Source organism: Poecile atricapillus, chromosome Z (assembly GCF_030490865.1).
Source record: "Poecile atricapillus isolate bPoeAtr1 chromosome Z, bPoeAtr1.hap1, whole genome shotgun sequence".
NCBI lineage: Eukaryota > Metazoa > Chordata > Aves > Passeriformes > Paridae > Poecile > Poecile atricapillus.
The window spans coordinates 146,415,762-146,442,571 of record NC_081289.1 but is presented as its reverse complement, the minus strand read 5'-3'; the positions used below and the strand labels follow the sequence as shown (position 1 = coordinate 146,442,571).

At 39.9% G+C, this 26,810-nt stretch overlaps 1 protein-coding gene across 4 annotated transcripts in view; it reads right to left on the bottom strand.

Moving 5' to 3' along the window:
* EPG5 (ectopic P-granules 5 autophagy tethering factor) overlaps window positions 1-26,810 on the bottom strand; it is a 55,314-nt gene that overhangs the window by 9,834 nt on the left and 18,670 nt on the right. The window contains exons 13-37 of one of the 4 annotated variants that reach the window (XM_058865408.1): window positions 26,134-26,274; window positions 25,736-25,900; window positions 24,415-24,537; window positions 22,322-22,581; window positions 20,343-20,483; window positions 19,799-19,943; window positions 18,767-18,964; window positions 17,853-17,963; window positions 17,011-17,130; window positions 15,478-15,644; window positions 15,062-15,286; window positions 13,106-13,229; window positions 11,709-11,850; window positions 10,471-10,642; window positions 9,120-9,282; window positions 8,403-8,545; window positions 6,959-7,115; window positions 5,757-5,951; window positions 4,564-4,777; window positions 3,639-3,799; window positions 3,315-3,522; window positions 2,506-2,581; window positions 1,553-1,656; window positions 1,178-1,353; window positions 502-687 (exon numbers count right to left, since the gene is read on the bottom strand). In XM_058865408.1, coding sequence (XP_058721391.1) covers window positions 502-687; window positions 1,178-1,353; window positions 1,553-1,656; window positions 2,506-2,581; window positions 3,315-3,522; window positions 3,639-3,799; window positions 4,564-4,777; window positions 5,757-5,951; window positions 6,959-7,115; window positions 8,403-8,545; window positions 9,120-9,282; window positions 10,471-10,642; window positions 11,709-11,850; window positions 13,106-13,229; window positions 15,062-15,286; window positions 15,478-15,644; window positions 17,011-17,130; window positions 17,853-17,963; window positions 18,767-18,964; window positions 19,799-19,943; window positions 20,343-20,483; window positions 22,322-22,581; window positions 24,415-24,537; window positions 25,736-25,900; window positions 26,134-26,274 — 4,017 coding nt within the window. The remainder of the gene's footprint in view (window positions 1-501; window positions 688-1,177; window positions 1,354-1,552; window positions 1,657-2,505; window positions 2,582-3,314; window positions 3,523-3,638; window positions 3,800-4,563; window positions 4,778-5,756; window positions 5,952-6,958; window positions 7,116-8,402; window positions 8,546-9,119; window positions 9,283-10,470; window positions 10,643-11,708; window positions 11,851-13,105; window positions 13,230-15,061; window positions 15,287-15,477; window positions 15,645-17,010; window positions 17,131-17,852; window positions 17,964-18,766; window positions 18,965-19,798; window positions 19,944-20,342; window positions 20,484-22,321; window positions 22,582-24,414; window positions 24,538-25,735; window positions 25,901-26,133; window positions 26,275-26,810) is intronic. The other 3 variants (XM_058865410.1, XM_058865409.1, XM_058865411.1) reach the window with 3 other exon arrangements.

Here is a 26,810-nt window from a genome sequence, read left to right as displayed (position 1 = left end):
TTGCTCATGCCCTGGGACACAAGACTGAGAAAGTTTGAGATTTAGATCAAGGTGTCACAGGAGTGCTCTGGGAGGCAAAACCCTCCTGACAGTGTGCCAGTTTAACACACTGCTGGAGGGAAGGAAGAAATTCCTGAGGTTGAATCACACCATGTGCAGACAGCTATCTTCTGAAGATTGAGAAGCTTCTGATAAGCAAAGACATTCAGGTCAAAGCACATGAACTCTGGTAATTTTCCTAAACTGAAATACAATGATGGTCAAAGGCTGCTGGTGGCATCTCGGTGCAGCATCTTGTAATGCCTCAGAGGAAATGGAGTGCAGAAGAAACTGCACATGGAAGAAAGCTGACAGATGTGAAATGGGACTTCTTGAAGATGATCAAGACCCTCTGAAGAGCCCTCCAGAAGCAATGAACTGCACTTAGTCACATCTCATACCCTTTTTAGTAAAGGATTATTTTTCTTTTAAGAGATGGGTATGAACCGTCACAAAAATTACCTCTTCGCTTATAAGCTGTTCCTCCTTTGCCAACAGGACCATCATATACAGCAAACAGACAATCATGCTGTGAGTCTGAGGGTGAGGGTTGGGATTCCAGGCATCAGAGAGGACACTGACCCAGTTTACTTCACATAAAACATAACCCAAGAACAAGAAACAACTCTTGGGGCTGCCTCTTTCAATCTAGGAAGGAGAAAGAGAAAAAGACAGGTGCATAAAACAATGTAGGATATAAGTAGTTTTACAGTTTCCAGATCCTTAGCCAACTGTAAATCTACAGCAGTATTTTAGGTCAGCAGAGGAGTAGACAAATGTCTTTTCTCCATCATTTGGTTCCCCCACTTGCAGCTTTCCTTTGTCTGAGGTGACTTGGAAATGAGAACAACATGACAATAGCAAAATACATTAAATCTAACTATACATATATACATAATACATATGCAATAAATAAGACATTCTGGCAGATCAACAAAGAGGGAGCTGTACAGCTCCCCACAACTTTGTCTAAGACTCGGAATCACTCCTTTCCAAAATCCATCACAAATTGGGCAGCTGTGAATGCTGAAAACAAACTTTAAAAACCTACTTGCTAAAAGAACTGTCTCCTGCTCTCCAGCTATTTTCAGGGGCAGCACTGACTATGAACTTAATTCAACAGATGCCACAAACTCACTTTAAAGAACTCTTCCATAAGCATCTGGTCTGGATGCATTTCCTTCCATGGAAGCTTTCTGAATTCAGTGTGGAAAGCATAGAGAATAAACTCTGGCATTTTGGGGGCTGTGCAACACTCACAGTAATGCATTAGGTGTAACCAGAGAGCCCCATGGTGGCTTGGCAACAGCTTTTCTAGAATCAAAGAAAATAGCTGAATTAAGAACAGAAAAAAAATTCAGATAAAACTTAATTTCAGAAGAAAGTCTATTTTTGAAGATGAAAAACTTGTAAGTTACACTAAAATACACTCAAAGAAAAAAATTGCACACTGAACTTTTGGGTTTTTTTCCTCCAAATCAAAAAGTAGGGAGAGTTAGGATTTGATGCTCACCTTTGAAGCTCTCATGCAAGAGCTTGATGCAATCTGCAAACAAACAGACCACAGTGGAGGCTACAGGAGTGTCACTCTCCAACCAAGGGTAGCAGGGCTGGCTACTGAAAAGGAGCACAACACAAATTTCAGTGTTCAGTTACCTGAGCATAAACATTTGCAATTTAAATATTCTAAAGCAGTGAAGTACAAGTGTCAGCAATCCTCCCAATTTCAGCTCTTTGGGACACTCCTTCCTTAGAAGAGCTGCATACTTCACTATGCCACTGAAGATCCACTGAGTAAGCAGAAATTACTTGTTTGCTTTTTCAAAATGGAGTTGAAACAACAGAGTTTCTCAATGACCTTATTCACCAGCTGCAGACAACATTCTAACTTCAGTGCTGAAGGTGCACTCAATTCCAAAAGCTTTTAATTTTGAAAGAAAGCAAAATCTGAATGTACAGTAGCATAACTAACTTTTCATGAGAAAACAGAGGTACACAAGGCACAACATGAACTGTGCACGTGAATGAATGCTGTGAATGAATGATGTGAATCATCAAAGCATTAATTTAGCCTAAAGTTTCTTTATACACCATTGGCATTTTGGGTTGTGTATGTTTGGCTTTCTTGTTTTCTTTTAAACAGGTATTATAGATATTATGGAAGCTAAAAAGAGAAAATCCAAAATTCAAGTTTCAGTGAAATTCTTCAAATAATCAAGCTCTGCTCATATTATTACAAGATCTTTCTCATTCTAAAATAATTATTCTATCCAAACCTTGGAAAATTTGATGTAGGTCATAAATTAGTTCTGTAATTATTAAGGAAATGACAAAGTGAGAACTATTTAAATGGAAGTCAAGACAGTCACAAATTATTAAAAACTAGGTAATAATGAAAGCCATTCTTACAGGACTAAAGTCCCTACTTTAGCAAAAATTCATTTAATTTTAAAATTCAATATATACCTTGCATCCTCTTTCTCCAAGACCAGTATCCATGGTTTAAAGAGTCCAGCAATGACTGAATACAAGGACTGCAATGCTAAAAGGAAACAAAACAAAGTTGCTTTTTTCCTTCAAATCAAACACTTTTCTAAATTTGCATATAATATCCTTTTCTCATTCTAACATTCACAGTATTATAGAATAATAAAGATTGGAAAAGACCTCTAAGGATCATTGAGTCCAAATCTTCAATCAGTTCCTTCTCATCAAATAAAAATTTAAAATACAATATGCTTAATAATAACTCTAGTTAACAACAGGGCAGTTTTAATTACCACCATAAGCAATTTGCTTTGTTAAGATGTTTTATTAGTATAACTTTAATAGCACACTAGAGATTGTGGGGGCAATGATGATTCACACTTTAAACCTCCACATATTAAAATGTGTTAATTAAAATTTAAATTTAAATTAATTAAAAATTAAAGCAAATTTTCTCCAGATCTAAATCATGCATGACGAAATTCAGTAGTTTCTCCTTCCAAACCTCTGCTCAGTGCAAAAGACTCCATTTTTCTTGAAGAAAGTACAGTCGCTTCATAAAATAATTTTGAAGCAAGTTCAAATACAAAAAGCTTCCTTTCAGATTATAAAGCATAAAGTCCTACACGGCTATAAAGTAGCAGCAACATTTCCTATCTGTGTTTTAATATTATCATTATTGCACAAATGCAAAGAAGATTTTAGTGTATATTTAAATGGCCCTTAACAGCGGGAATTAGAAAAATCAGGTGTCGGTACTTAAGTAATTTGCTTTTAAGACACATTACCTGCTAAAATTCTGCTACTGCCAACAGGCTCTTGGGCTAAATTAGCAACTTCAGTGTCAATCAGTCGTTTAATGAGATACTTCAGGAATGTGTTCACTTCAGCCACATAAGGAGTCCATTTTGAAAACAAGCCAAAAGTCCTGAAGTCCACCGAGGCCAGTCGGAGTTTGCAGAAGGACGTAGAAAGCCACTCTACTGTCTCTCTGACCTGTAAAAAGAATGAAGCTATTAATCAGCTGCAGAAAGACTGCACAGCAGTGTTACCTGTCACTAGAGGGCATCTGTTTCACCTGAAAAACATCAATCAACCCAAGAGGCACCCACCTGCTCTGTGGAGAGGAGAGATTTTGCAGCATCCCTCACCACAGGACCTTCAGCAGAATCACTTTTATTGAAACTGCCCTGCTCAGTCACTGCTGAATCACATCCCAAAGCTTGAAGTGATGCCTTCCAACAGTCAGGGCTTAGGAGCTGCTCTGATGAGCCTTAGGAGAAAGAAAGGAATGCATTTGTGAAAATCAGAGAGATGTTAGTCCCTTTATCCAAGTAAGTCAGAAGAGGTTGAAATTAGAGCTTCCTGCTACATGAAAAATTAGGTAACATGGGAGTTTGAAAGCCCCAAGTTTAAAGGTGAGAGATTACCTATAGTTTGCAAATGTAATCAACATTTCCTTTTGGCATCTACACGTTTCTCTTCTTAGACAGCTTCCCAGGAACTTTGTACATCCCTTACTGCAAATACACATTAAGAGACAGCTGCTACCACAGCAGACATGGTTTGACAAAGAGAAATACTTTTGTTCTCATTTGAGGGGCCCATCAGAATATCGGTGGCATCAAATGTCAACCAGGACATTTTCAGCAGATTTCAGTGTCAGTTACACGTCCTGATAATTCCAGCTCTCTGCCTGATATTGAAGTGTAATCAAAAACAACGGTTCTGCATTACAGACCATGATGATATAACCACCATTAATAGGCACTTCCATTAACAGAAGACTCTCCTCCATCCTTCTCCTGTTACATGGGCTGAAAAATCTATTGTCACTGATGTGTGCCTTGACCCACAGAAGAGCTACAATATGTCTAACAAAAACCTATCACTTAGGAAGACACATAAAAATGCCCTAGGTAGAAACCTAAGGAAGTGTAAATCATTCTGCAGTATAACTTTGTTGCACAGAGTTCATATTTTTAAACCAGAATAGTTCTACACAAAGGCTTAGGATGCATCACCTCAGATACTCACTCTGCACAAACAGCCTTAAGAAATCACTGTAATGGTCAGGGAACTGATACTGGAGAAGGTTAGTCCAATGCTTGCAGAAGATACTAAATGGCATCAAAATATCTTCTTCAGGTTCCAGGCCACATGCATTGAGAGCCAAGTGAATGGACTCCAGGAGCTGGGTGCGCTCTGAGAGAGGTGGCTTGGCCACATTCAGCCACTGTGTGAGGTCGAACTACAACAGAGCACAGAAAGCACTTGTAAGCAGGAGATTCAACACCTTTACAAGGAGAAGTCACCACGGAAATTAAATCATGGCATTTTTATGTATTTAAGAAAAACCTCATGAATTTGCACGTCTTTAGTCCTAACTCCATACATCACTCTCTAAAGACTATGATTCAGCATACTGCAGAAGCCTCTAGATCTGTGAAACAGCCCTTGGCAGAGGGGCTCAGATTCATGAAGGTGTTTCTGAGTTTGCACACAAGCATTAAACTGGACTGATGCCCACTGTCCATACATTTTCAGATGGAGGAGCGAAGCTTTCGTAGTGTCTGGAGCACCTGCTCGGACCTTGGTCAGCAGGGAAAACACTGACCACTGCCACCATGGACAGCTCAGAGTCCTGCCCAGGACAGACTGCCTGCTGCTGTCCCCCTGTAACTAAAGAGGAGAATCAGAGCAATATCAGTGTTACACTAATTTCTCCACTAAAGAGGAGAATCAGAGCAGTATCAAAGTGTTACACTAATTTCTCCACTGGCAGTATAACGAGTTAGAGGAGATGTGCCAATCACTTGCAGTTACCTTACTCTGTTTTAAGACATGCAGGAAGGACAAGGGTGCCAAACAGAGCCGGAAAATGCAGACACTGTCCCAAATTTTGTTTTGATAGATACCTGGCATTCACTAGCTATTGTGATTAATGTCTTTGCAGATATACCAGGCAGAAGAAGTCATTGAGAGATGGTTTTAATTTCAGCAGTAAGCCCTAGGAAGCACATACCAATACTATCTGGGCTAGAAAAGGCTACTTAAGCTATATGCTTTTGACTCCAGCCCCTCTTGAGCTTAAATGCAACACTTACCATTCAGTATGACCAACACAGCTCTACAGAACCTGTCAATGCTATTTTAGAGCACAAGATTTGCACCTCTTTAAGCTAAGGACATGGTCTTCAGGCAAAGAACACCCATGGACCAGACTTTACCTTTGTCAGCAGCATGAAGACAACATCACTGTTATCCTCACTCAGAAAGGCCACAACTTTTTCGTATAAAGCCACAAATTCACTGGGAGAGGCAACAGGAGTGAAGTAAGGAGAAAGGAGAGTACAGAGCCTCCGATTCTGCAGGATCGTCTGGAGCAGACGCTTGCACTCTGATTTGGTCCCACTGATGAACACCTGAGAAAAGTGGCAGTGGTGGAAAAAATAACACCCAAATATCAGTCAGCTGGAAAATACACCTCTTAAGCTTGTTGAGACACCCACAGTTTTGGTCCTTTTATAAGAAGGTAAGTTTTTTCTCAAAAACAAAAGGCTGAGATTGTAAGATTAGCATCAGCTAAATGCTGTTCTTCCACAAGATTTAACACAAAACAAACATGCCTTCCTAGCTCACTTTAGACCAGCATTTGTGATAATATATGTTGTCTAAAAATACCTAGAAAAAACATTTTTTTCTGATGGAATAGTGTAAGAAAATGAATCATGATTTCACCAGCTCTGCTTGATAATAGGAAAAATTTAACGGAGTTACAGCTGTGAAGAACTTCTCAGCACTTCAGCTGTTAGAGGTGCTCAAGGACACCTGAACATGGAAATAAACTATATCTAAAACAGAAGTATCTGGACCTAAAGCAGAGGCTAAGGATTTTTCTCAGAGCACAAACACAGCAAACATTACCACTACAAACAAGGACTAGACTGCTCTACCAGCAAACTTCTGATATAACTCACTACACAGAGAACACTGCAAGGTTGTAGAAGAAAGTTGCCTAAATACAGAGGTTGATAAAATGTGAATCAACCAGAAAATGGCAGGTAAAAGCAAAGTCTATGCTGAAACACACTTTTATTAACTGAAAATATCCAAACTTTAGTTACCTGCCCAAAACTCCAGCACTTAACACAATGACAATTTATTAACACTAAGCAGAAGCACCTCAGAGCAAAAGCTTTTATTTTGCTTAAATCCAAGCTTCACCTCTTTTAAAGACTGTGAATATTACACATTTAGATGAAGACAAAATGGGATAGAAGTTTAGAAATTAACTTTAAGGCTTTTGAATGTGTTTAGGACCACCTCCCCACCCCTCCATTAACAGCAGTGAAATTGGAATAAAAATAAGCACCAAAAATCAGATTCGAAAAATTTAGAAAATATTTTCATATTCAAGAAATAAACTCACTTGGCCCAGAATCTCAATGCAGGACGTGAAGAACTGCCTCGTGGGAGGATTTCGTTGAGTTTCATCACACACATACTCCACCAATGTGAAAAACAAACCAATTCCAACTTTCTTGATTGCAGGCATAGGCTGCACCTTGTAGATATTTATCAGAGCCCTAAAAAAATTAAGTTAACAAGGCAAATTAAATTTACATGTAGAAAATAACCTGTGACAATAAGGAAAGGTTTCTTGCCAATGTATAGCCTTGAGATGAGTATTTATGATACCCCCTCCCTGAGTATCCCCCTCCTTCTCATACACAGACTAAAAAGTCACAGTTTTAGCTCATGTAATTTTGCTGCCTGAAATGGATACTTCCAAACCTTAGAAAGTCTCCATAATCAGAGTCAGAAAGTGAACACTGAAAGATCTCCAAAACACAGTTCCAATGGATTATTTATCCCTTTAATCATGTAATTCTCATATTCTGATGGCATCTCAACTGTCTTCAGAACTGTATTTCAAGAAAAAATACCTAATTTTATTTCACAACTCAACAACAAGCTCAACAATAAAAAATTAAAACAGAATCAATCTTTTCTTGTGTATTGCCAAGTAAATGTTTATTGATATTAAACCCCTGTCTTCACTAAGTCTCAATTAAAACAGGTGAAGAAGATGCAATTCCACAAATGTAAATCCCAAGAACCAGCTCATCCACATAATTTTTCAGATTAATAATCAAGAATGAACAAGTAGAAGCAGAACATAATTCCTTTTAATTGTACAAACATTACACTCCACAGTAAACCAGCTACACTAAGAGAATCCCACCAGAAATCTGGAAGATTGAGGATGAAGTTGCAAAAGTGGACCTCTGGGATGAACTGTAAAAGGGCTTCAAGTGAGGAAGAGAGTTTTTGATGACCCCATTTTATTCACACACACTCCCCCTAAAAGTGGTATTATCTAACCCGCTTCCACTGCACCATTTTGTTTCACATGCTGAAAAACTACCTCAAATTATAGCACTCTATGAAAGATTTATGTCCTGCACTGTAACAGAAAAACCAATCGTCATATTCAAATCATGTAATTTAGCCTATGGCTGAGACAGCTGTGATACAAGTTTGCCACTTCCTAAAGTTTAGAACAGCATCCTTGTCTTCACTCAGTGTCCTTTTGCAGGATTAGGAGGACTATTATAATGCACAGAACAATAAAAAGAAGTAGAAAACAAAAAACAGAAATACAACACAATACTGGGTGCCCTGCTGAGCCTGAGTAAGCCTCTGATAATTACTGTGTCACAAACACAAAGGTTTCAGGATTCCAGCTCTCTTGTTGGCCTGAGATGATGAGCACAAGGAAAAACACATGAACAGGTTCCACATTTTAGCTCTTAACATACCAAAATGGAAACACAAACACCACTACCCAGAGCAGCATCTGAACAACCTACGTTATGAAATTCTCCACGTGTACAGCTGCTTCCACAACACCCAGGGAAGGTGGCTTCATGGCTTCTGCTTGCAGCTGTCTCACTTCTTTACGCAAAGCGTGAAGCTGCTGGCTCACTGCTTCGTTTTTGTGCTTCCCTTCAAACTAAATGACAAAAAGACACACATTTGTTTCAGAATTAACATGGTTTTGCTAAAACTCTTCCATGTTGCTGCTATTTCTAAAAACAAAGCAGCTGGCTTTCCCCCTGAGAGTTTTGATCAGATTTAGTACATGATGTCCACGCACACATCCTTGGTCATGTTCCTAATTAATTATCACATACACTAATAGAATTCATGTCTTTTATCTAAGGTTTTTAATCCACAAGGACTGAAACTTAGAGGGGATCAAAAAATTAATTTACTAAGCAACATGGGAGTATTCCCATAAACATTTCTATGCTTCTATTCCTATCAGCAAGCAAATTCCCACATCTATACACTAAGAAGCAGTTTAGAACAGATGCCACAAGCAGAAGAAATTATGCAACAATTTATTCTTCAACAGTTGATATGCTTCTCCCTTTTGAGTATTACAGGAGGTGTTTCAGATCACTAATATGTCTGTGGATTTATTTGGTCAAATGCTACCACTTTTATAATACTATAATAAACCATTTCACACTCATCCTCTATGTCCAACTGCCCCACAAGGGGGGTGATGCCAAGCCTCTAACCTGTATGGTGAGCTGAGCTGCTCCCTGGCAGTCTTTATTTGAAGTTCCCCGGCATTCCAGGTGGAGGGTGATCTGCTCCTCCCTGTTGACATACAGCTTAGGCACCGTGTCCAGGATCTCACTGTTCAGAGCAACATGCTGAGACTCCCAGAGAGCTGCAGTTCTGAAAGGCATTTATTAATGATATAACCAAAATCTTTCCTGAAAACAACAATGCTAAGAATTTTTAAGAGAGGAGGCTTCAATTCAGTGTGCTGCACAAAGACTCATGACACTTTACTGGAAAACATAAAAGGTTATTAAATTAAATTGAGCTGAAACTTCAAAGTAATAGCACTTCAAAGTAATAAAAAACAGGTTCATAAGAACAAAACTGTTCAATTATGTGTGAGTTCTTTTGAATTACTTGATATGACAATCTGGAAGGAAACTAAACAGAATAATCTCTGTAGAAAATGCAATTTTCTACCAGACCAAAAAAAAAAAAAAAAAAAAATCTGTGCACAATGATTCAGTCAAAAGTGAAAAAATAAATAAAATAAAAAAAACAAAACAGAAAAAAGAGAAGCCACCTAAAATTGGTACTGGAATTATTTAGACACAGCCTCTAGTGGGCTTAGTAGTTTTTGTTCTGGTTTATAATATTGTTATTAAATGACTGTGTTGGATAAGAACAGCTATAGATTGACCAGTTGTGATAAAAAAAAAAAAAATACAGCTGAATTATCAGAGTTGGAATATTAAAAAAGAGAAAGTCTCGTTCATTCTCAAAGCTAGCAGAACCAGAAATCAGATTTCTCACCTGGGTGCTTCACATTGCAACTACTACCTCTGTGCAAAAAGGTTAAATAACTCATTGTCAACAAATCTAGCCTAAAAGAAGGCTTTATTTCAGGAAATGAGCCAAATGAGAAAATAAGATGCAATCTAAAGTCAATAGATAAGACTTGTGCACTCTTATGTCAGTTGAAGAAATAGAATAACCCGATAAACCAGAAGAAAGAGAAAACAAATGGGACAAGAAGAAGGAATCAAGTACTGACAGTTCTGTGCTAACACCACAAATAAGGTTGCTGAGAAGGACATCTTTAGGAAGAAACTGTTCCCTGGGAGGGTGGGCAGGCCCTGGCACAGGGTGCCCAGAGCAGCTGGGGCTGGCCCTGGATCCCTGCAGTGTCCAAGGCCAGGCTGGACAGGGCTGGGAGCAGCCTGGGATAGTGTGGAAGGTGTCCCTGCCCACGGCAACAGGTAGGATGGGGTGGGCTTCAGGGTACCTCCCAACCCAACCCATTCTGTCTCCATGATCATTTAAAGGCATTGCTGGACACACAGGAGCACAGAAATGACTCACTTGGCGTGTTGCTGCAAGATGTTCAGGTCCTTGCGCATGAGCTGGATCGCGTCTTTCTGACTCACGAGAGTGGCAGAGGAGATCACTGGCACAGGGGCTTTCATTGTCTGCAGAGGCAGAGGGGGCTTGGGAGTGTCAAGCTTCTTCAAATTATTCATAATCCTCACTTTGGCTGCAAAAAAAATTTTAAAAGAGCAGAAGTGAGTTTGGTCAGTAAGAAAAGTTTAGGAGAAACTGAACAAAAATATTAATTTTTTTGCATGAAGCATTTTTAACCACAGAGAAATATTTCTCGGGTTTCCCCCTTAAAAAAAAAAAAAAAAAAAAAAAAGCACTCAACTAATCTTCTTATTTTTGTCAAACTTTATTTCACACAGCTAATTTTCATGACCAGCTCTTTTATCACACAAAGATTAGGATCAAAAGACTCGCTGGTCTCCTTGTTTTCCCTAAACACTCCTATCTTCCAGCTTTCTTGTCACTCCATTTATTTCATTCATCTGACATAGCACCCAGACAAAATTCTAAGCAAAATTCATCTTCCTTTCCCTACAACTCATCCTCACCTCCAGTCTTGTCAGTGTCAATTCCTTCTCAGAGCACAGTCTCTCTCTGTCAGCCCTCTCCTCCTGATTTCCATCCAGTTTCTTTGTCCAGTGTAAATTCACCTATGAAACTATTCCCTTCTATTCCCTCACTCCTTCCTCTTCTTTGGATCAGCCCCAAATCCAATCCCACCACATCCTTCATGTACCAGCTGTGACTATCACCCCTTCTGTGCTAGAACAACCCTTTCACTATGCCAAAATTCCAGGGAAACACACGGGGAGAAACAACACAAAACAAAAAACAAGCAAATTAAACTAAACTAAAATAAAAACAGAGAAAATATGTTTTCAGGTACAGTTGGTTTTACCTTTGCTTGCACCTCTCTCTCTAAATTTTGGAAAAATGTCTGGAGCACTCTGTGCAGAGGAATTTCTGGGGAGCTCACCCATGACACCCTAGCTCTGCTATGTGACATGGAAAACTTGAACAAAAAACATCAGTTAGCCTCTCACATAAAAATCTTAGTGAAAAAGCCATGACAACTTCATGGAAAATATTGAACCCACAGAAAACAAACAGTATTAATATCTTTACTGACAAGCATCATCAAGCTCCTAAAGAAACCAGGGCTTTGACATTCCAGTAATTCCTAAAGGTGCTGTTTCCTTAATAGTATTTTTATCTCTTACCTGACAAAGGGTTGGTGAAATCTGTTTTCCCTGCAGAAGCACAGGTTGTATGTGATTCAAGCTGAACCTGCAGCCAAAGGTTCAGAGCCTCCTGAAACTCATGGTGTATGAGTTCCACATTGACATACTCCATCCACAGATCCTGAAGCACAAAAGAATTAAATTACCATTCCTGTTTTGGTCATCGCCATGGGCTGTCCACCCATCCTGGTAGCTGAGGAACTAAAGTAAGTATATAAAAAATATATCCAGCAGTTTTAAGTCATAAGGAATTTATTATTAAGAGCAAAAAATCTAAACTGCAGAAAAACACTGAACTGTTTTTATTATATATATATGTGGAGGCTAGCTTTAGAGCAAGCTGCAGGCCCCATGGCCTGCCAGCCCTGCCTGAGAGCTAGCCTGGGAATTTCATGGGAGGATTCAAAACAATCCTCAAAGACAGAAAACAGCCTGCAGGTGCTGTTTGTCTGTTCCCGTGTTTTCCTTGCAGGAGAAAGTCAGGGGATGGTGAACCCCACTGACCAATGATGGTAATGTAGTACTTTACTAACCAATAAGAGTTTCCTTTCTGTACTTTCCACGAACTAGTCTATATAACATGGCTGTAGCAATAAACTAGAGATCCTCTCCTGTTCTGACTCCCTTGAGAGTCGTGTCGTTCTTCCCGCTGTTCCCAATTAGAACGACATATATAGATATCTACTGAAAAGCATTTCTGACACTTAGAGATGAAACCTGGTATAACTTCTAACACATAAGAGACAAAAGGAAAGACAGATTATTAAAAATCTGCTCCTAAAGAGGGAACACAAGAGACCAAGATAGTCTAAAACATCATGGCATGATTAACTGCAGCCAGGCTAAAGCAGGCTGTATTTCAAGCAGTCATATACACTGGAAGGGTGAAAACAAGCAAGCATAAGGAAATATCCTTCCAAAATCTCTTCTCCTGCAGGGTTTTGCTTATACTAAGTCTTTAGGCTTGAAGAATAGAATAATGCACACTCACTAACTTGTATTTGAACCTGATATTTTATAGACTACCAACACAAGCAGGTTTTGGCTTCTAGTCTTTTGTTATTTAAAGCTGCAACTTAAATAATCCTCTAATACTAACTTAGAACATAAATAGAATTACAGAGCAGCACAGAAAAAAAAAATGTGTTGCAAGAAATGACAGATATGCAGGGAATCTACATCTGAGTCCTCTTTCAAACATAAAGGAAGGCAGTTCAGAATAGCACAGGATTTTAGGAAAAAAGTTAGAGCCATGAAGGTATCATACAGGCTGTATGCATATTAAAGATCAGTAACACAACTCTCTCACTGATTTCAATGACTTATTTTAGAAAGTGGACTTTAGATTTCAGATTGTCAGTGTTATTAGAACCCACCTGTTGATTCTGCATGACTTTAGCAAGTCTGTGTGCATCATACTGCTTTGGTAAAGAGGGAATGTACGTATCTCCTTTCTGGAAACTCTCTTCTTCCAACCACAAAATTAAAACATTACAAAGCCTGAGGGAAAAAAAAAAAAAAGAAAAAAAAAAGGAAAAGAAAAATCAGTGTGAATTTGATTGTTAGAAAGGTTAATCTAAGGTTAGAATTAGGGCAACAAATAATGCTACAAGGTGGCATAGTTGAAAAAAGATATTTCAAGTGCTTTTTCACTCATTTACTGTCAAGTTAAAGACAGTAGTGGAAAGAAGATACTTAGAAAAATATGAAGGGCAGCAACAAAGAGTAAGAGGACAAAGTCTGAAGAGGAAAACATTTATGCAAACTAGCATAAGACCCAGGACCGGAACAGTCTCTTATGTCAGAAATTATCACCACAATCCTATTCAAAAGACCAAAGGAATTAACAGAGTACACATGAGCAAGTCTGGCTTCTCACCCCACAACCTCTCTGCTCAAAAATGTCATGCCTGAGTTAAGTCACATCTTTTAATTTCTCTTCAGAGTCTCATCCATGGCTAGTTCATTCTCATTTCCTCCTTTGTTAAAACTTTAACATAAGTACACCATTTTTTCAGCTGACATCATTGACCGACTGCTACCATTTTCACAGTCACACCATCCAAGCCTTCCTGACAAGGAAGCACTAGAATGCCATTAAATCTTCACACTGTGGTATTAAATATCACTAGCAAACTCCTGCTTCCTTCATCAGTGTCATTGGTGAAAAAATGGAAGTAGACCAATTCCAAGAATCAGCCCCTATAAACCCTACCAATAATTTCCCTCCTGTCTAGGAAACTAGACAGGTCATTAAACTTCCTGAGTGTAAGATTTATTTGGGCGTAGAGCAGTCCGGTTTTCTGTTGGAGTGGGGAACTTATTTGAAATGAATCACTGAAAATATTAATCAAGCTCACCCGGTGAGCATCTCTGGATTATTTTTCACAGACAACCAAGTGGGATTTATAAACTCCCTTGTTTGTTTGTACAATAACTACTGACTGCTGAGGAGAGCACTGAGCAGGAGCTCGGATTCCACACATCCAGGGTTCCTGAACAAGAGACTCTTTTCAAATATTTCAAATAATCCTTCCAACTATTTCCTTGCAATACTCACATAATTCCTCACGTTTAGTATACATGAGATATTGATATCTCTTAGGAGCTACTATCTCTCACAAAAGTGGGCATTCACCAACTGAGTAACAGTGAGTGTGACAGTGTCCCCCTCCTTAGCCTGCTCCAAGACAAAAAGGGCAAGGTGGCAAGGTTTTGGTAAGCAGATTTACCATTTTTCAGGTGGCATAGAACACACTTGGCAGAGCTCACCTTTAGGTTGCTAACCAAACAAACTGCACTGAACCATGTGCTGAAGTCCACAGTACATTCCCTGATGAAATAATCTGACTCAGACATAAATTCAGGCCCTGGTCTGTAACAAACATATATACACACCAAGGAGCCTTTTACAGTTGTAGCTAGTGATGGACATAAAAGTAGCAGATATGCCTAAATACTGAATATTTTTCCAGCATCGGGCTACCATTCATTTAGAAGTAAAGCTTTTCCCCTAAAGGGTGTGACAAACCTATCAACAATGTTTTATGTTTAGTAGTAAAAGCAGCCACCTCTCAAACTAAACAAGTTCCTTATGCAGAGGAATGGATTTGAGCCCAGCCATGCACCTGGGGACAAGGGTTAGTGGTGGCCTTGACAGTGCTGGGTTAAGTGCTGGACTTGATGATCTTGGAAGGCTTTGTCAAACTGAATGGTTCTATGATTTTATGCTTGTAATAAGTGTCTGCAGTACATCTAAGGTGACATCCCAGCTACAACTGTGCTGGAGCAGCTACTCAGGCTGAACGTGGAACTGGGAGGCATTTTTTTACCTGACGAGTTCCTTATGCAGCTCAGGTGAAGTCAGGTAATCAGGTGAGCAGCTGGCCTTCTCTGGTGACCTGTCACTGCTCTCAGGACTCTCCACTCTCAGTGCTTTACTGGCAGCATGGTGGAAGTCTGCCACCTCTGTCAGCCGCTTCTTCATCTCATTTAGCAAGTTAACATGAGCTGCACTCTGAAAAAAGCGTCTTCCAATACAGCCATCTACAGGTAATCTAAAAATGAGCAAAAAAGCATAACTAAGTCTTGCTGCAAATGCCAAATCAGTATTTCTGCAGATAAAATGGCTCACCAGAGAAGCTGCTGGTACCCACTGATTTCAGGAGCAGTCAGTGTAACACACTGACTCTAATTTGCTGTGCACTTAATTAGCACTTGCTAATCTGCTGGAGCAGGTCAGACTCACCCATACTGTGGTCCTGGTCGGTGAAGGTACAGGAGGAAGAATTTCTGCCAGATGAGTGGCATGAGAGGGTGGTCTGCAGGGGTGGCAAGGGCCTGGTGAGCCCAGCGGTAAATCATGAGCCTCTGAAGGGAAGGGACGATGGGCAGCTTCAGCTGGGTCTGGGCTTTCTGCAGAAACATTTCCAGACAAGTGTGGTGCTGTAACAGGCTGTCACAGGTTAACTGAGCAGATTAACACAGCGTGAACACTTGGTAATTACAGAGGAGAAAACTCAGGAAGCAGTCACACATCTGCCTTGAAGGATGAGCTGCCCATCTCACAGTTATGCTGGAGAGCAGACCTACATCTCTGATGCTTACAAAACCCCAGCATGATGGCTCACCATATGGGCCACTGGTGTTAATTACAGTTAATTAATGTTCTTCCTCACAGAAGTAAATGTTTAGCTTTTTCCACATTACATTTAATACAGCTCTAGTGAAAATTCGAAACACAAAGTATAACTAATGTGAAGAAAGTACACAGAAACAAAAGCAGAACAAAAAAAAAAGCAACCTATGAATAGCAGCGTCCCATTCTAACACCACCAGACCCACTAAATAGTTAAACAGTCCCACTCCAAGCTCCCCTGGACTGTGCCTGAAGCAGGGAAATGGGAGGCTTTTCTGAGTTCCCACAACTGGGAGCAGACCCTGGCACTCCCTCATCCCCTAGCCCAGACCTCTGGCATCCTTTTCCACACATTGCCCACACTCTTTTTGTCTTTCAGCCAAATCAAGACATGCAAGCCAAAGAACAAGTTCTCCAGACTAGCTCCAAGGATGCAAGACATGTACATGACACAGCCCAAGCAAACCTGTTCTCACAGAACCACTTCCTTCACTGAAACACACTGAAACTGCTGAGATGAAGGATGGGCCAAAAGTTACACTTTGTGAATGGACAGCTTTGGTTTCCACTTGCTTCACTCCAGAATTTCCAACTGAATTTGGGCAAAGAAGCTGGAAAATGCTGCAAATGTGGCCCAAAGTACAGCTGATTAAGTGCCTTTTTAAAGGAGAGACCTAACTAGTTTTGAAAGCCTTGGAAAATAATTCAGAAAACAGAGAAAAGTAAAGGCCAGTCTTCTGCACAATTCAGGTTGAGAAATCATCTGTTTGAAATACAGACACATTTTCCCACTTGGAAAATAAGCACTCCCCATATCAAGGGTATGGAATAAATCTGCTGAAGGTTGTGAGGCATTTAGATGACCCAGAAGATCATGCAAAAGCACAAGTTAGTTTTCTACAAATATTGCTATAGTAAAACCAAGTATTTCCAGCTTTTAAATGTACAGAACTCAAATATACTCAAAATGTAACAGGAAATTTTCTTGCAGTATATTTTCTCATGCACAGCCAGGCACAGCATTATTTATGCATTTATCCTGGTAAGAAAGTAGTACATAAGAGAAAAACTAAATGATAAAAGGGAACACTTTTCTCCAGCATTTCTTTCTAATAAATAAAAAGGGATGACCAGTTCTCTCACCTTCAAAGCTTGGTCAGGAGTTAAAGCATTGATAACCAGCTCCCCCTCCACAACTCTGCGAAGCTGTGAATCTTCCTCAAATATTGACTCCATATTTAACACTGTCCATGCAAACCAGACCTAGACAACACAGAAATGACAGAAATACTTGTAACAAAATGGCACAGGGCAGGATTAGGAAGCTTGATGATTCCTCTAAGAGGAACAACTGTTTGACAGATTCTCATTGCAAAAAGCAGTGTCACATCTCAACAACAAATTAATCCTTAAATTCAAATTTCCCCTTTGTACAGTCTTGGGAAAGAAGGGGAAAAGGAGACATAACTGACAGAATTACCCAGAGAGCTCTGGAGGAAACAACCTCAAACTCAATAAAATAAGATCTCTTTTTTTCCATCTGCACTACACATCTCTCTCTGGCATACTGCAAGGGTTTTTTTTTTTTCCTTTTTGACTTGAATAAGGAGCTCACTTAAGCAGAGAGAAAGTAACTCAAATTCAAAATATTTATCAGATAAAGACTGATCTAATAGAAAACTCAGGCTTTACAGATTTTGTCTTGTTAAACAGATCAAGAACAATAGTAGATCAGAACAAAATTTAACTAATAAATCCTATTATATGAATTCTTGGATGCAGATTAAAGAAACTCTCCCTGTGCAAAATATCCATGTTCTTGTTAGTGCAATAAACCCACAGCATTCTCTTAGGCTAAACTGGGAAGAAAGAAAACTCTGGGAGAGGAAGAAAAAGTGATCAAGAGAGTAATCTGGAAAAAAATAAAAAGACTGCTAGACCAGTGTGCTGCTTTTCCCATCACAAAACACCATCATGGCACTTACCTGGGAGGAGTTGGAATTGCCCTCCACAAAGGATGGTGTGACATTGCCTGCCACGATCCAGCTCACCAGTGAAGACAGCATACCCTTGTCACAGTGATAGCCCAAAGCATTCTGCACAGAAACAGAAAACATTTGGGGTTTGTTCATGACCAGGTGATTTAGAAGCTACAAGTGTGTCACTCAATCTTCATCCAGTGAAGATTTCTACCCCCTGTTGCTACTTTCCAACCTCAGCTCAGCCAGGCACCACTGAAATGCCTGCTTGACCTTTCCATTTCAGTGAAAAGATCCTGTTGCAGTGACTGTGTTTTTTTCAGAAGGAGCTTAATTTTTGTCCTAAACACTCCATCAAATATTTGAAATGCAAGGAAGACAAACCACAATAGAACTCACATGAATGAAAACTGTGTTCCAAACTGGTTTTATTAGTAATTATTATAATAATTACTAAAATATCAGACATTTCACTAATCTTGACCCACTCAGAAAAAAAAAAATTTCTTGACCAACTCAGAAAAATAAAAAATAACCCCATCATAAATCATCATCATGACTGGCTGTCCAGAGAAGCTGTGGGTGCCTCATCCCTGGAAGTGCTGAAGAAGTTTGGATGGGGCTGGGAGCAACCTGGGATAGTGAGAGGTGTCCCTGCCCACGGCAGGAGCTGAACTGGATGGGCTGTAAAGGTCCCTCCCAACCCAAACCACCCTAGGATTTCGCAGTCTTTCTTTTCACATTTCACAATATTTTCACAATAAATTCACATCAAAATAAATTTATTTTCACAATAAATTCACATCAAAATCCAACTGTGCAACACATGAGCTGACCATTTCCTCAAGAGGCACATCAAGACACCACAGCTATTTTTATTACCTAAAATAATAATTTATTATTAATTTTATTATTATTACCTTGTGCTGCTGGTAAAGCAGCTTTTGCACACAGTCCTCTTGGCTGTACTGAAAAGCAGCTTTGCACAAGTCATCCAGCAGGCAGAGGGTGGCCCGGTCCCTGTGCCACAGCTGCTGGCTGGTGAGGACCTGCACCCAGAACTCCAGGACTGCAGCTGGCCCCACTCCATTTGGATGGTCGCTTACAAAAATGTGAGTCTGACAAATTAAAGGGTAAAAACTGGTCAAGAGATTGCAGCTTTGGGTAATGCTGAAGAACTTACTGGAGAACTGTTTGACTTGCTTGAGACTGTGGGGCTGTCTTTAAATTAAATAATTTACAACAACACTCTATATACCCTAGTAAGGACAGTTTTGTCATCTTCAGCCTTCAAATTTCTGCAGATTCTGACACCTGGAGAGCAGAGCACCTTGTGCAATCAGCAAAAACAGACACAGAAGCCTTAAGCAGGACCCCTGCAGCATAAACAGCATCTATTTCCACAGTCCAGGCTGCTCTTTCTGCAAATGGCCTTCCCAGAGTAGGTCTGTTTCCATTATCCCTCTCTAATGTTAGAAGGCCTTGGGTTTTGACCTCTCTGTGCTTCAAAAAACACTTCTGTAGCCTAACGCAAGAACATTTTTCCATTCCAGAGCCCCGAATTAATGGTAAAAAGCAGAGCTTGCAAACATTAGTATCTCTGCTGCATTCCTCAAATAACACAAACAAGAGAAAGCAGTGAGGCATATTACATTTGCTTTTTTAAACAGTTTTGACCTGGTATGGGAAAATGAATTTTCCAAGAAGTCTAAAAGTAGAATATTGTTGTTAGTGTCACATGCATTGCCAGATTTAGGCAAGTTTAAGCAGGAGCATTTCAGGAAACCAAACCCAACTACTAATGCCTGATACAGGGTACTCTGACTGAACTGCCAGGTTCAGTACGCTTTCTAACCTTTAACACTAACTCAGTCAAATAAGCTTGGTTTTAAACCAAGTTGACCAACCAACTTTCTCTACCCCTCTTCTGTTTTTTTAAATAATCTTCTTACCTGTATCATACTACTGAGCAGCTTAACATTTTCTCCATAGTTCACTCCTGTCAAGTGCTGTGTCACTTTATGTGTAACCTGTTGGGTCACTCCTTGAGGGACTCCACTATCCAGATGAAGGAACAGCTCCACATAAGATAAAAACCTAGGGATGTCAACAAATGAAATTAAAATATTTCCTACTGCATATTAAATAGAAAGTCTGCTTCTAGAGAATTTAAAACCAGCTCAACAGGACCAGTAGGACACATACAGAAAGGCTTTGACCCACAACCACAATGCAGATTTAATTGCTCAAGTTCAGCCATACACTGGGCACGGTTATGAACATTTCACACCAGTCTGTAATTCAAAGCAGCTCATCAGGACTAAATACAGTTCTTGATCTACATCAGCACCCAAATCTTACTCAGGACTTGTCTGGAAGACTGACAAGTGTCCAGACCAAAAGATTATTACTAACTTTCACTGCAACTATGAATAAATTAAGTAAACAAATGCATAAAATTTTTAAATGAACATTTTATGAACATATAATGCTTACTGTTCATTCTTCAGGAGGTAATACTGGCAAGAGTAAAACAAGGGTAAAATTTTATCCAGCACATGGACTACTGTTCTCAGATGTCTAGAGTGGACTAGTACACCCAAAAGAGGGATCCCTTCAGCACAGAATTTCTCAATGCTGTCAGAAAACAAAACAAAACAAAAAAATTAAGAAAAACACATTCACTATGAGCAGAAAGGGAAACAAGGCGTTGATTTAATTTTTATTAACTAAGATGTGAATACATTGATAACTTTACACTTTATCTTTGAAAATCTAAATAGCTAAATACAGAGGTTTTTTTCTTCAGCTGTAGGAGTCATTGAATTGTTGACAGACTGGATAAGTATTTCCTTCTCAAATACTTACTAAGTATCTCCTTCCTTCACAAATTCCTTTCTGGGGATCAGTGTCTCATCTTCCAAAAGTCACTAGAGATGCAAGTCTTCATCAAGTTTCTATCACTTTAAAGATCACTATTCTTGCCTAACTTGGACAACTCACCTCCCTCTACAGGGAAAAGAAGAGCCAAAGGCTAAACAGAGAGGGTGCAGGGGAACAGACTGAAAAGGTTCTTTGGTTTTTTATTCCAAGCTCAAAGCTATGGAAAAATTTCCACTCTCAACCCAAAATACCCTAATATCAGTCTCAAACTACTCCAGTGCTTTGCAGTATCTATAGCACAATCTTACCATGAAGTGATGGCTTCCTTGGGGAAGGAGAAGAAAGCCCACATAATTTTTCCTTAGAAGAGTAATGTAGCATTATACATAGAAAACGAGTTAGTGAAAATTTTGAATAGCATAGCACATATAAAGGGATTTATCACAGACTCAAGGAAAACAGTTCTGGTGAGAACTGATCAAATTTTGTGTAGCTCTGTACCTCAAACAAGAACATTTGATTATGTCCAAAAGCCTTACCTATGAACCAACTAAAAGCACTGTGAAAGACTGCTGGAACACAATCATGGCTAAGAGCTTCACTGCTCATATAATGTACTATATTTACCATTCCTGGAGTGAGTGGGTTTTTTCTCCTCACTATTTTCTAAATGCAGTGCTGCCCTGACAAAAGAAATTACCTCTAGAACAACCCTTTCAGTAACTGTGGTTCAAAGTTAATCCTGTCCAGAGAAATTATTGTTAACCCCCAGTTTCAGTACTATTTATTATGACTGGACCCTAAAGTGCAGAAGGCAAAAGAAAATACTACTAGCAAAATACAGGAAACAGCATGTTGTTTGAAAGAACTCAGGAATAACTTCTTCACAAAAAGGACTATTAAGCACTGGAAAAGGCTGTCCAGGGAGGCAGTGGACTCCCCATCCCTGGAGGTATTTAACCCAGTGCTCTGGGTTGGGCAACAAGGTGGGGATTGACCACAGGTTGGATTTGATGACTGTAGAGGTCTCTTCCAACCTAAATGATTCTGGGATTCTGTGGAACTAGTCACAGAATCACAGAAAGCTGGGGTTGGAAAAGACTTTGAGATTATCTAGTCCAAACCTCTCCAAAGCAGTGTTGTCTCCTACAAGGGAACGAGTCCAGGTGGGTTTGGAATGTCTCCAGAGAGACAGAGAATCCATTACCTCCCTGGGCAGCTATTCCAGGGCTCTGCTGAACTCAGTGTAATGAAGTTCTTCCCCATGTTGAGGTGAAACTTCTTGTGCCTTAGTTGTGGCCACTGCTCTTCATCAGCTTGCTGGACACCACTGAACAGAGTCCAGCAGCATCCTCTGGACACCCCTTTGAGATGTTTGTCTGCATTAATGAGATCCCCAATCAGTCTTCTCCAGACTAACCAGGTCCAGCTCCTCCTCATAAGAGAGATGACAAGCTGCTCGATCCCTTGCACCACAAGTCCTTTACTCTTTAAACAGGCACAGAGCTGTTAACAACCCACAGCTCAGCATTAGGGAGGCTGCTCAGTCCCTGGGGCCATCCACCCGAGGCAAACACCCAAAAAGCCCTCACCTGTGGCCCAGGGTGGTCATTGCCAGTGCCAGGTAGCAGCCAATGGGGATGTTTGCCTTCACAGCCTTGAGCAGGGGGTGCAGCGTGACCGATTCGGCTGTGTCCAGCGCACTGTCACACACGGGAACAGCCAGCCCGCTCTGCTGCACCCCACGGTCATTCCTGTGCAGCTTCAGCCTCAAAATCAAACTCCAGGCCCACTGATTGAAGGAAGTCTCCGGTGTTTCCCCGTAGCGAACGATGCTGGCCAGGTAGGAGACCTGGAACAGAGCAGCAGGAGCAGGAATGAGAGGAAGCACAGCCGTGACACAGCACATGTGGCTCTGGTCTGGGACTTGGTCCATGCAAGGGGAACTGGATGATCTTTGGGGTCCCTTCCAACCCAAACCTTCTAGGATTAGACCAACAGCAATTATTTTTTAGACATACCGTGTAGTTTATCTCTTCCTATGGCCTAGATTTCTACCTCCATCTCCTTCCCTCCATCCCTTTAGGTAAGGGCTATCAACTTTCACTGTCTGCTTAAATTTTTCCAAGCTAAATGTTGACCTTGAATTAAATTTTAATGCTATTAAAAAAGAACAAAAAACAAACAAACAAAAAAAACCAGACACAACCCTCAATAATTTTTAAAACATTTAAGACTTCTAGTGAAAGGAAACAGAAAAATCTATGCAAAAATATTATCTGTCAACAAGAAGCCTGAAACCTAGCAGCCTCTCCTTTGAAAAAAGCCTGCATGTGGACAGGCAGAGTCACATGTGTATGTGTCCACTGTCACAAAGACCATGTCTAGATCACAAGGAATTGTAAATCTCTGGGAAAAAAAAAATGCACATAAATGTGCTGTGACAGAGCAGTGTAAACTGCAGAGCTGATGAGCAATGCAGGTATTTCATCCTCTCTAAGCAGGGGTACAAGAATGTAAGTACTATTTTCTCTCAAATTCTAGTTATAGGCTCATGCAAGTCAGGACAGATTGACCAGCACAAGTGGCAACTAGAGCTGACACTGGCTTAAAAAAGAGAACTCATCTGGCTGGCACAAGACAAGAAACCATGGTTAAGCACTGCAGAGGAACAAGTCAGAACAGAACAGAGACAGCAAGGAACATTCAGAGTGTGCAAAGAAAAGGCTGGGGGAAAAATGTTCAGAGGAGGAAAAAACACCAGGCAAAAAATAATGAGAAGACAAAGCCCAGAACAACGCTAAAACCTAATAAATAAATAAATGTAAGTATTGTGGACTAAATATCCAAAACGGATTTTTTTAGCCATTATCTTTCTATCCTTCCATTTCCATTCTGTAACTTGGAGCTATCTCTTCCTGAGTCCAGTGTGCTGTAAAATCAACTTAATAAATGTCTGTGGTGTGTTCAGGTCACACAACACTGCCCACTGGGATTAACACTTGAGTCTTCAAATAAGGTAAGAGCTGCAGTGAGTTCTCTTATGGTCACCAATAATGAAAAATAGCCTTGCATTAGCAAGTACTGTCTACTTCTGCATAAGTAAAGAAGGAGCAGTTTGTGATGATTCACAAACCTGCAAGTGGGTCAAAATTTTCTCTTTCAAGAAAGATGGAGAGAGACTGTTAGTAAGAGCATGGAGTGAAAGGACAAAGGGGAATGGCTTCAAACGGAGAGAAAGTAGATTTAGATAGGATATTAGGAGGAAATTCTTCCCTGTGAGGGTGGGCAGGCCCTGGCACAGGTTGCTCAGAGCAGCTGGGGCTGCCCCTTGGATCCCTGGAAGTGTCCAAGGCCAGGCTGGAAGGGGCTTGGAGAAATCTGGGATAGTGGAAGGTGGCCCATGGCAGGGGATGGGACTGGATGATCACTAAGGTCCCTTCTATCCAAACCATTCAGTGATCCTGTGATTTTCAGACAGATGTTCAACAGAAGCCTAACAGTATTTTCAAATAGCTCTGTGGATGAAGACAACACTGAGTGTTGGTATGTTATGAAATTGTAGTTGGACAAAGAACACCTTTAAAAAGAAGAAAAAAAAAGAAGAAAACAAGGCCTTGCCCTGCAGCTTTTCCCATTTGTAGGCATCCCTAAGTTATTCCTTTTAAGTAAGAAGAAAGGATACCTGTTTTATGCTTTCAGAAAGCAGCCCAGTATATGGTTTTTGGGAGAGATATTTCTGATACGCTTCCAGGACCATCAATGCAACTTCAGAATGGACAGTTGGATCCAGGTGTAGAGTATTCTGCTAAAAACAGTGTCAGAACATAAAACCTTGAATCATTTAAGTGGTCTCTACAACTGTACACTCAGCTGTACCACAGAGAAATAAATCCTAATATTTTTCTGGCTGTTCAAATAAATTATTGCAATATCTAGGCAAAAATCTTACCCAATGAAAAAAATTCAACTCCATCTTAAAGCATACCAGGCTCACACTGGGCAATACAAAGCCCAACAATTAGATTACTTTTTTATAAGGCACCATAATATTCACTTTCCACGTGCATTTTATGAACATATGATAATTAATCCAAAAGTACATAGATGCCATTTTAAATTACATAATACAGACACTTGAACTCTTGCCATTAAAAACAAAACAAATCCCATCACCATGTTTTTTGTATGAAAACACAGCAATTCCTCTATCAATTGGCATATTAAAGAGCCATTTTTCCCCCATCAAAAGGTACAGACATGGCATTGCTATTGCACAGCAAAGAATTCTGTTAATTTTCCCTAATATTCATTTTTCTTTACATGTCCACAAGAAACAGGGAGAAAAAGTAAGTCAATATTCATGTACAACCATTAGCATGGCAAAGAGACGAGTTCAGGACGACCAAGTGCACAGAATGCAAAGCTAAACTAAATCACTGAACTCAGGCAACATTATTCCCCCAATCTATTTCTGCTTTTCTCTGAAACAGCATTCACCCTCAGTTATATCCTGAACTCATGGAGCTCCAGGAGCAACCCAATATTATGGATTAATTCCAGATCATTTAAATGCTCAGGGTTTTGAAATGTCTCATTTCAATCTTTGCTTTTCTTGCACTGTGAAAAACATAGCTAGATACCAGCATGCAAACTACAGTCACACCAGTCTCCTACACATTTTTTGGATGATTCCTCTATTTCTGAAGCCAAAAGCATTTTAATCATGTGACTCATAAAAATTTATCCTGTCAGCTATTGCCTTGTTTAGAGAGGAAAAAATCTCTGCCTAAGTATCTCTCTTAAACTCAGCTGCAGCACTATAAGGAAGGAGCATAAGCAAATCTTCAGGCAGACTGCTGTAAAATTATTATGAAATTCTCATTTTGTGCCATTATAAAAGCATGCAATTAACTGTTTTCATATTCTGCTCTACTCCCAGGTTGAGTTAAACTCTTGCTCTGAAGAAAATGAGGAGGTTCAAGGCTCCTGTTTTCAATACCTACATGCTGACCAAATCCCCAGTTCAGCCCTTCCAAGATAATACAAGCCAGTTTATTCTCCACTGTTGTCAGGCTGTAATTTAACAACCAGTCACGGATCAGGGCTATCTCGGATGAAGAAGGCTTCCACAGGTACAAGGGCAGTTCTTTAAACAGATATAAAGAAACCTTGAGGAGAGAGAGCAAAAAGGGAAAATCAGTACTCAGCAAACAACCATAATCAGCACTGTGCTCTGCTATCTGAAAGGGCGTAATGACCAAAAACCCCACGGACAGGTCTTTAACACATCCGTTCATACCAAGCTGTGTCTTATCACACAACCTGGTTAACCTGTGTTAAACCTCTAGGTTTAACTGAGTGTCTGATTTAAATTATTTAAATTATAGACATCAGCACTTACCATCCCCACTTTCTCAATGGTCTCTCTAATCCGATCCAGCAGTACAGAAATAATCTGTGTGTGGATGCTGGCAATGGCTCCCAAGAGTTCTCGACCAACCTTGGAAAATGTCTCTCTTGTGGAAAGTCTAACATAGGACACCTGAGAAGATGAACAGGGAGAAGTTACTGCTTCTGGCTGTCCTCCACTAACATGGAAATAAAATGTCTTTTGGAAAATGTCTTTTGGAAAAAGACTAAACTGCTCTTGGTCATCGTAGACAAAGTTGATAAATGTCCATATGAAGAGTGAAACTGATCGCCCTAAAAGACCAGGAAAGTTCTGTGTCACAGTGCCAAGAAAAATGTCCAAAACTAAACACAGGCACAATACAGCCACCTGTACTAAAAAATAATCCCACTGATAACAACAGAGAAAACACCACACAAGGAATTCCAGAGCTACAAGTTAGATTTATTTTTTCTCATCCAGGCCTATTTCTGCTTGCTTGTTTCATTCTGGCTTTGCCTACAGAAAAGCTCTTCTTTTACCCAGAAAAAACAAGTACTTCAGGCAATTTTAATTCAGTACTTTTTTAAAAAAGTAGCATTTTTTAATTCCATGGTACAACAAACTACAGAAGCCATGAAAGTTTCACACCTTCCACTGTTACAAATAAAAAGGGCATTTTCATCCTT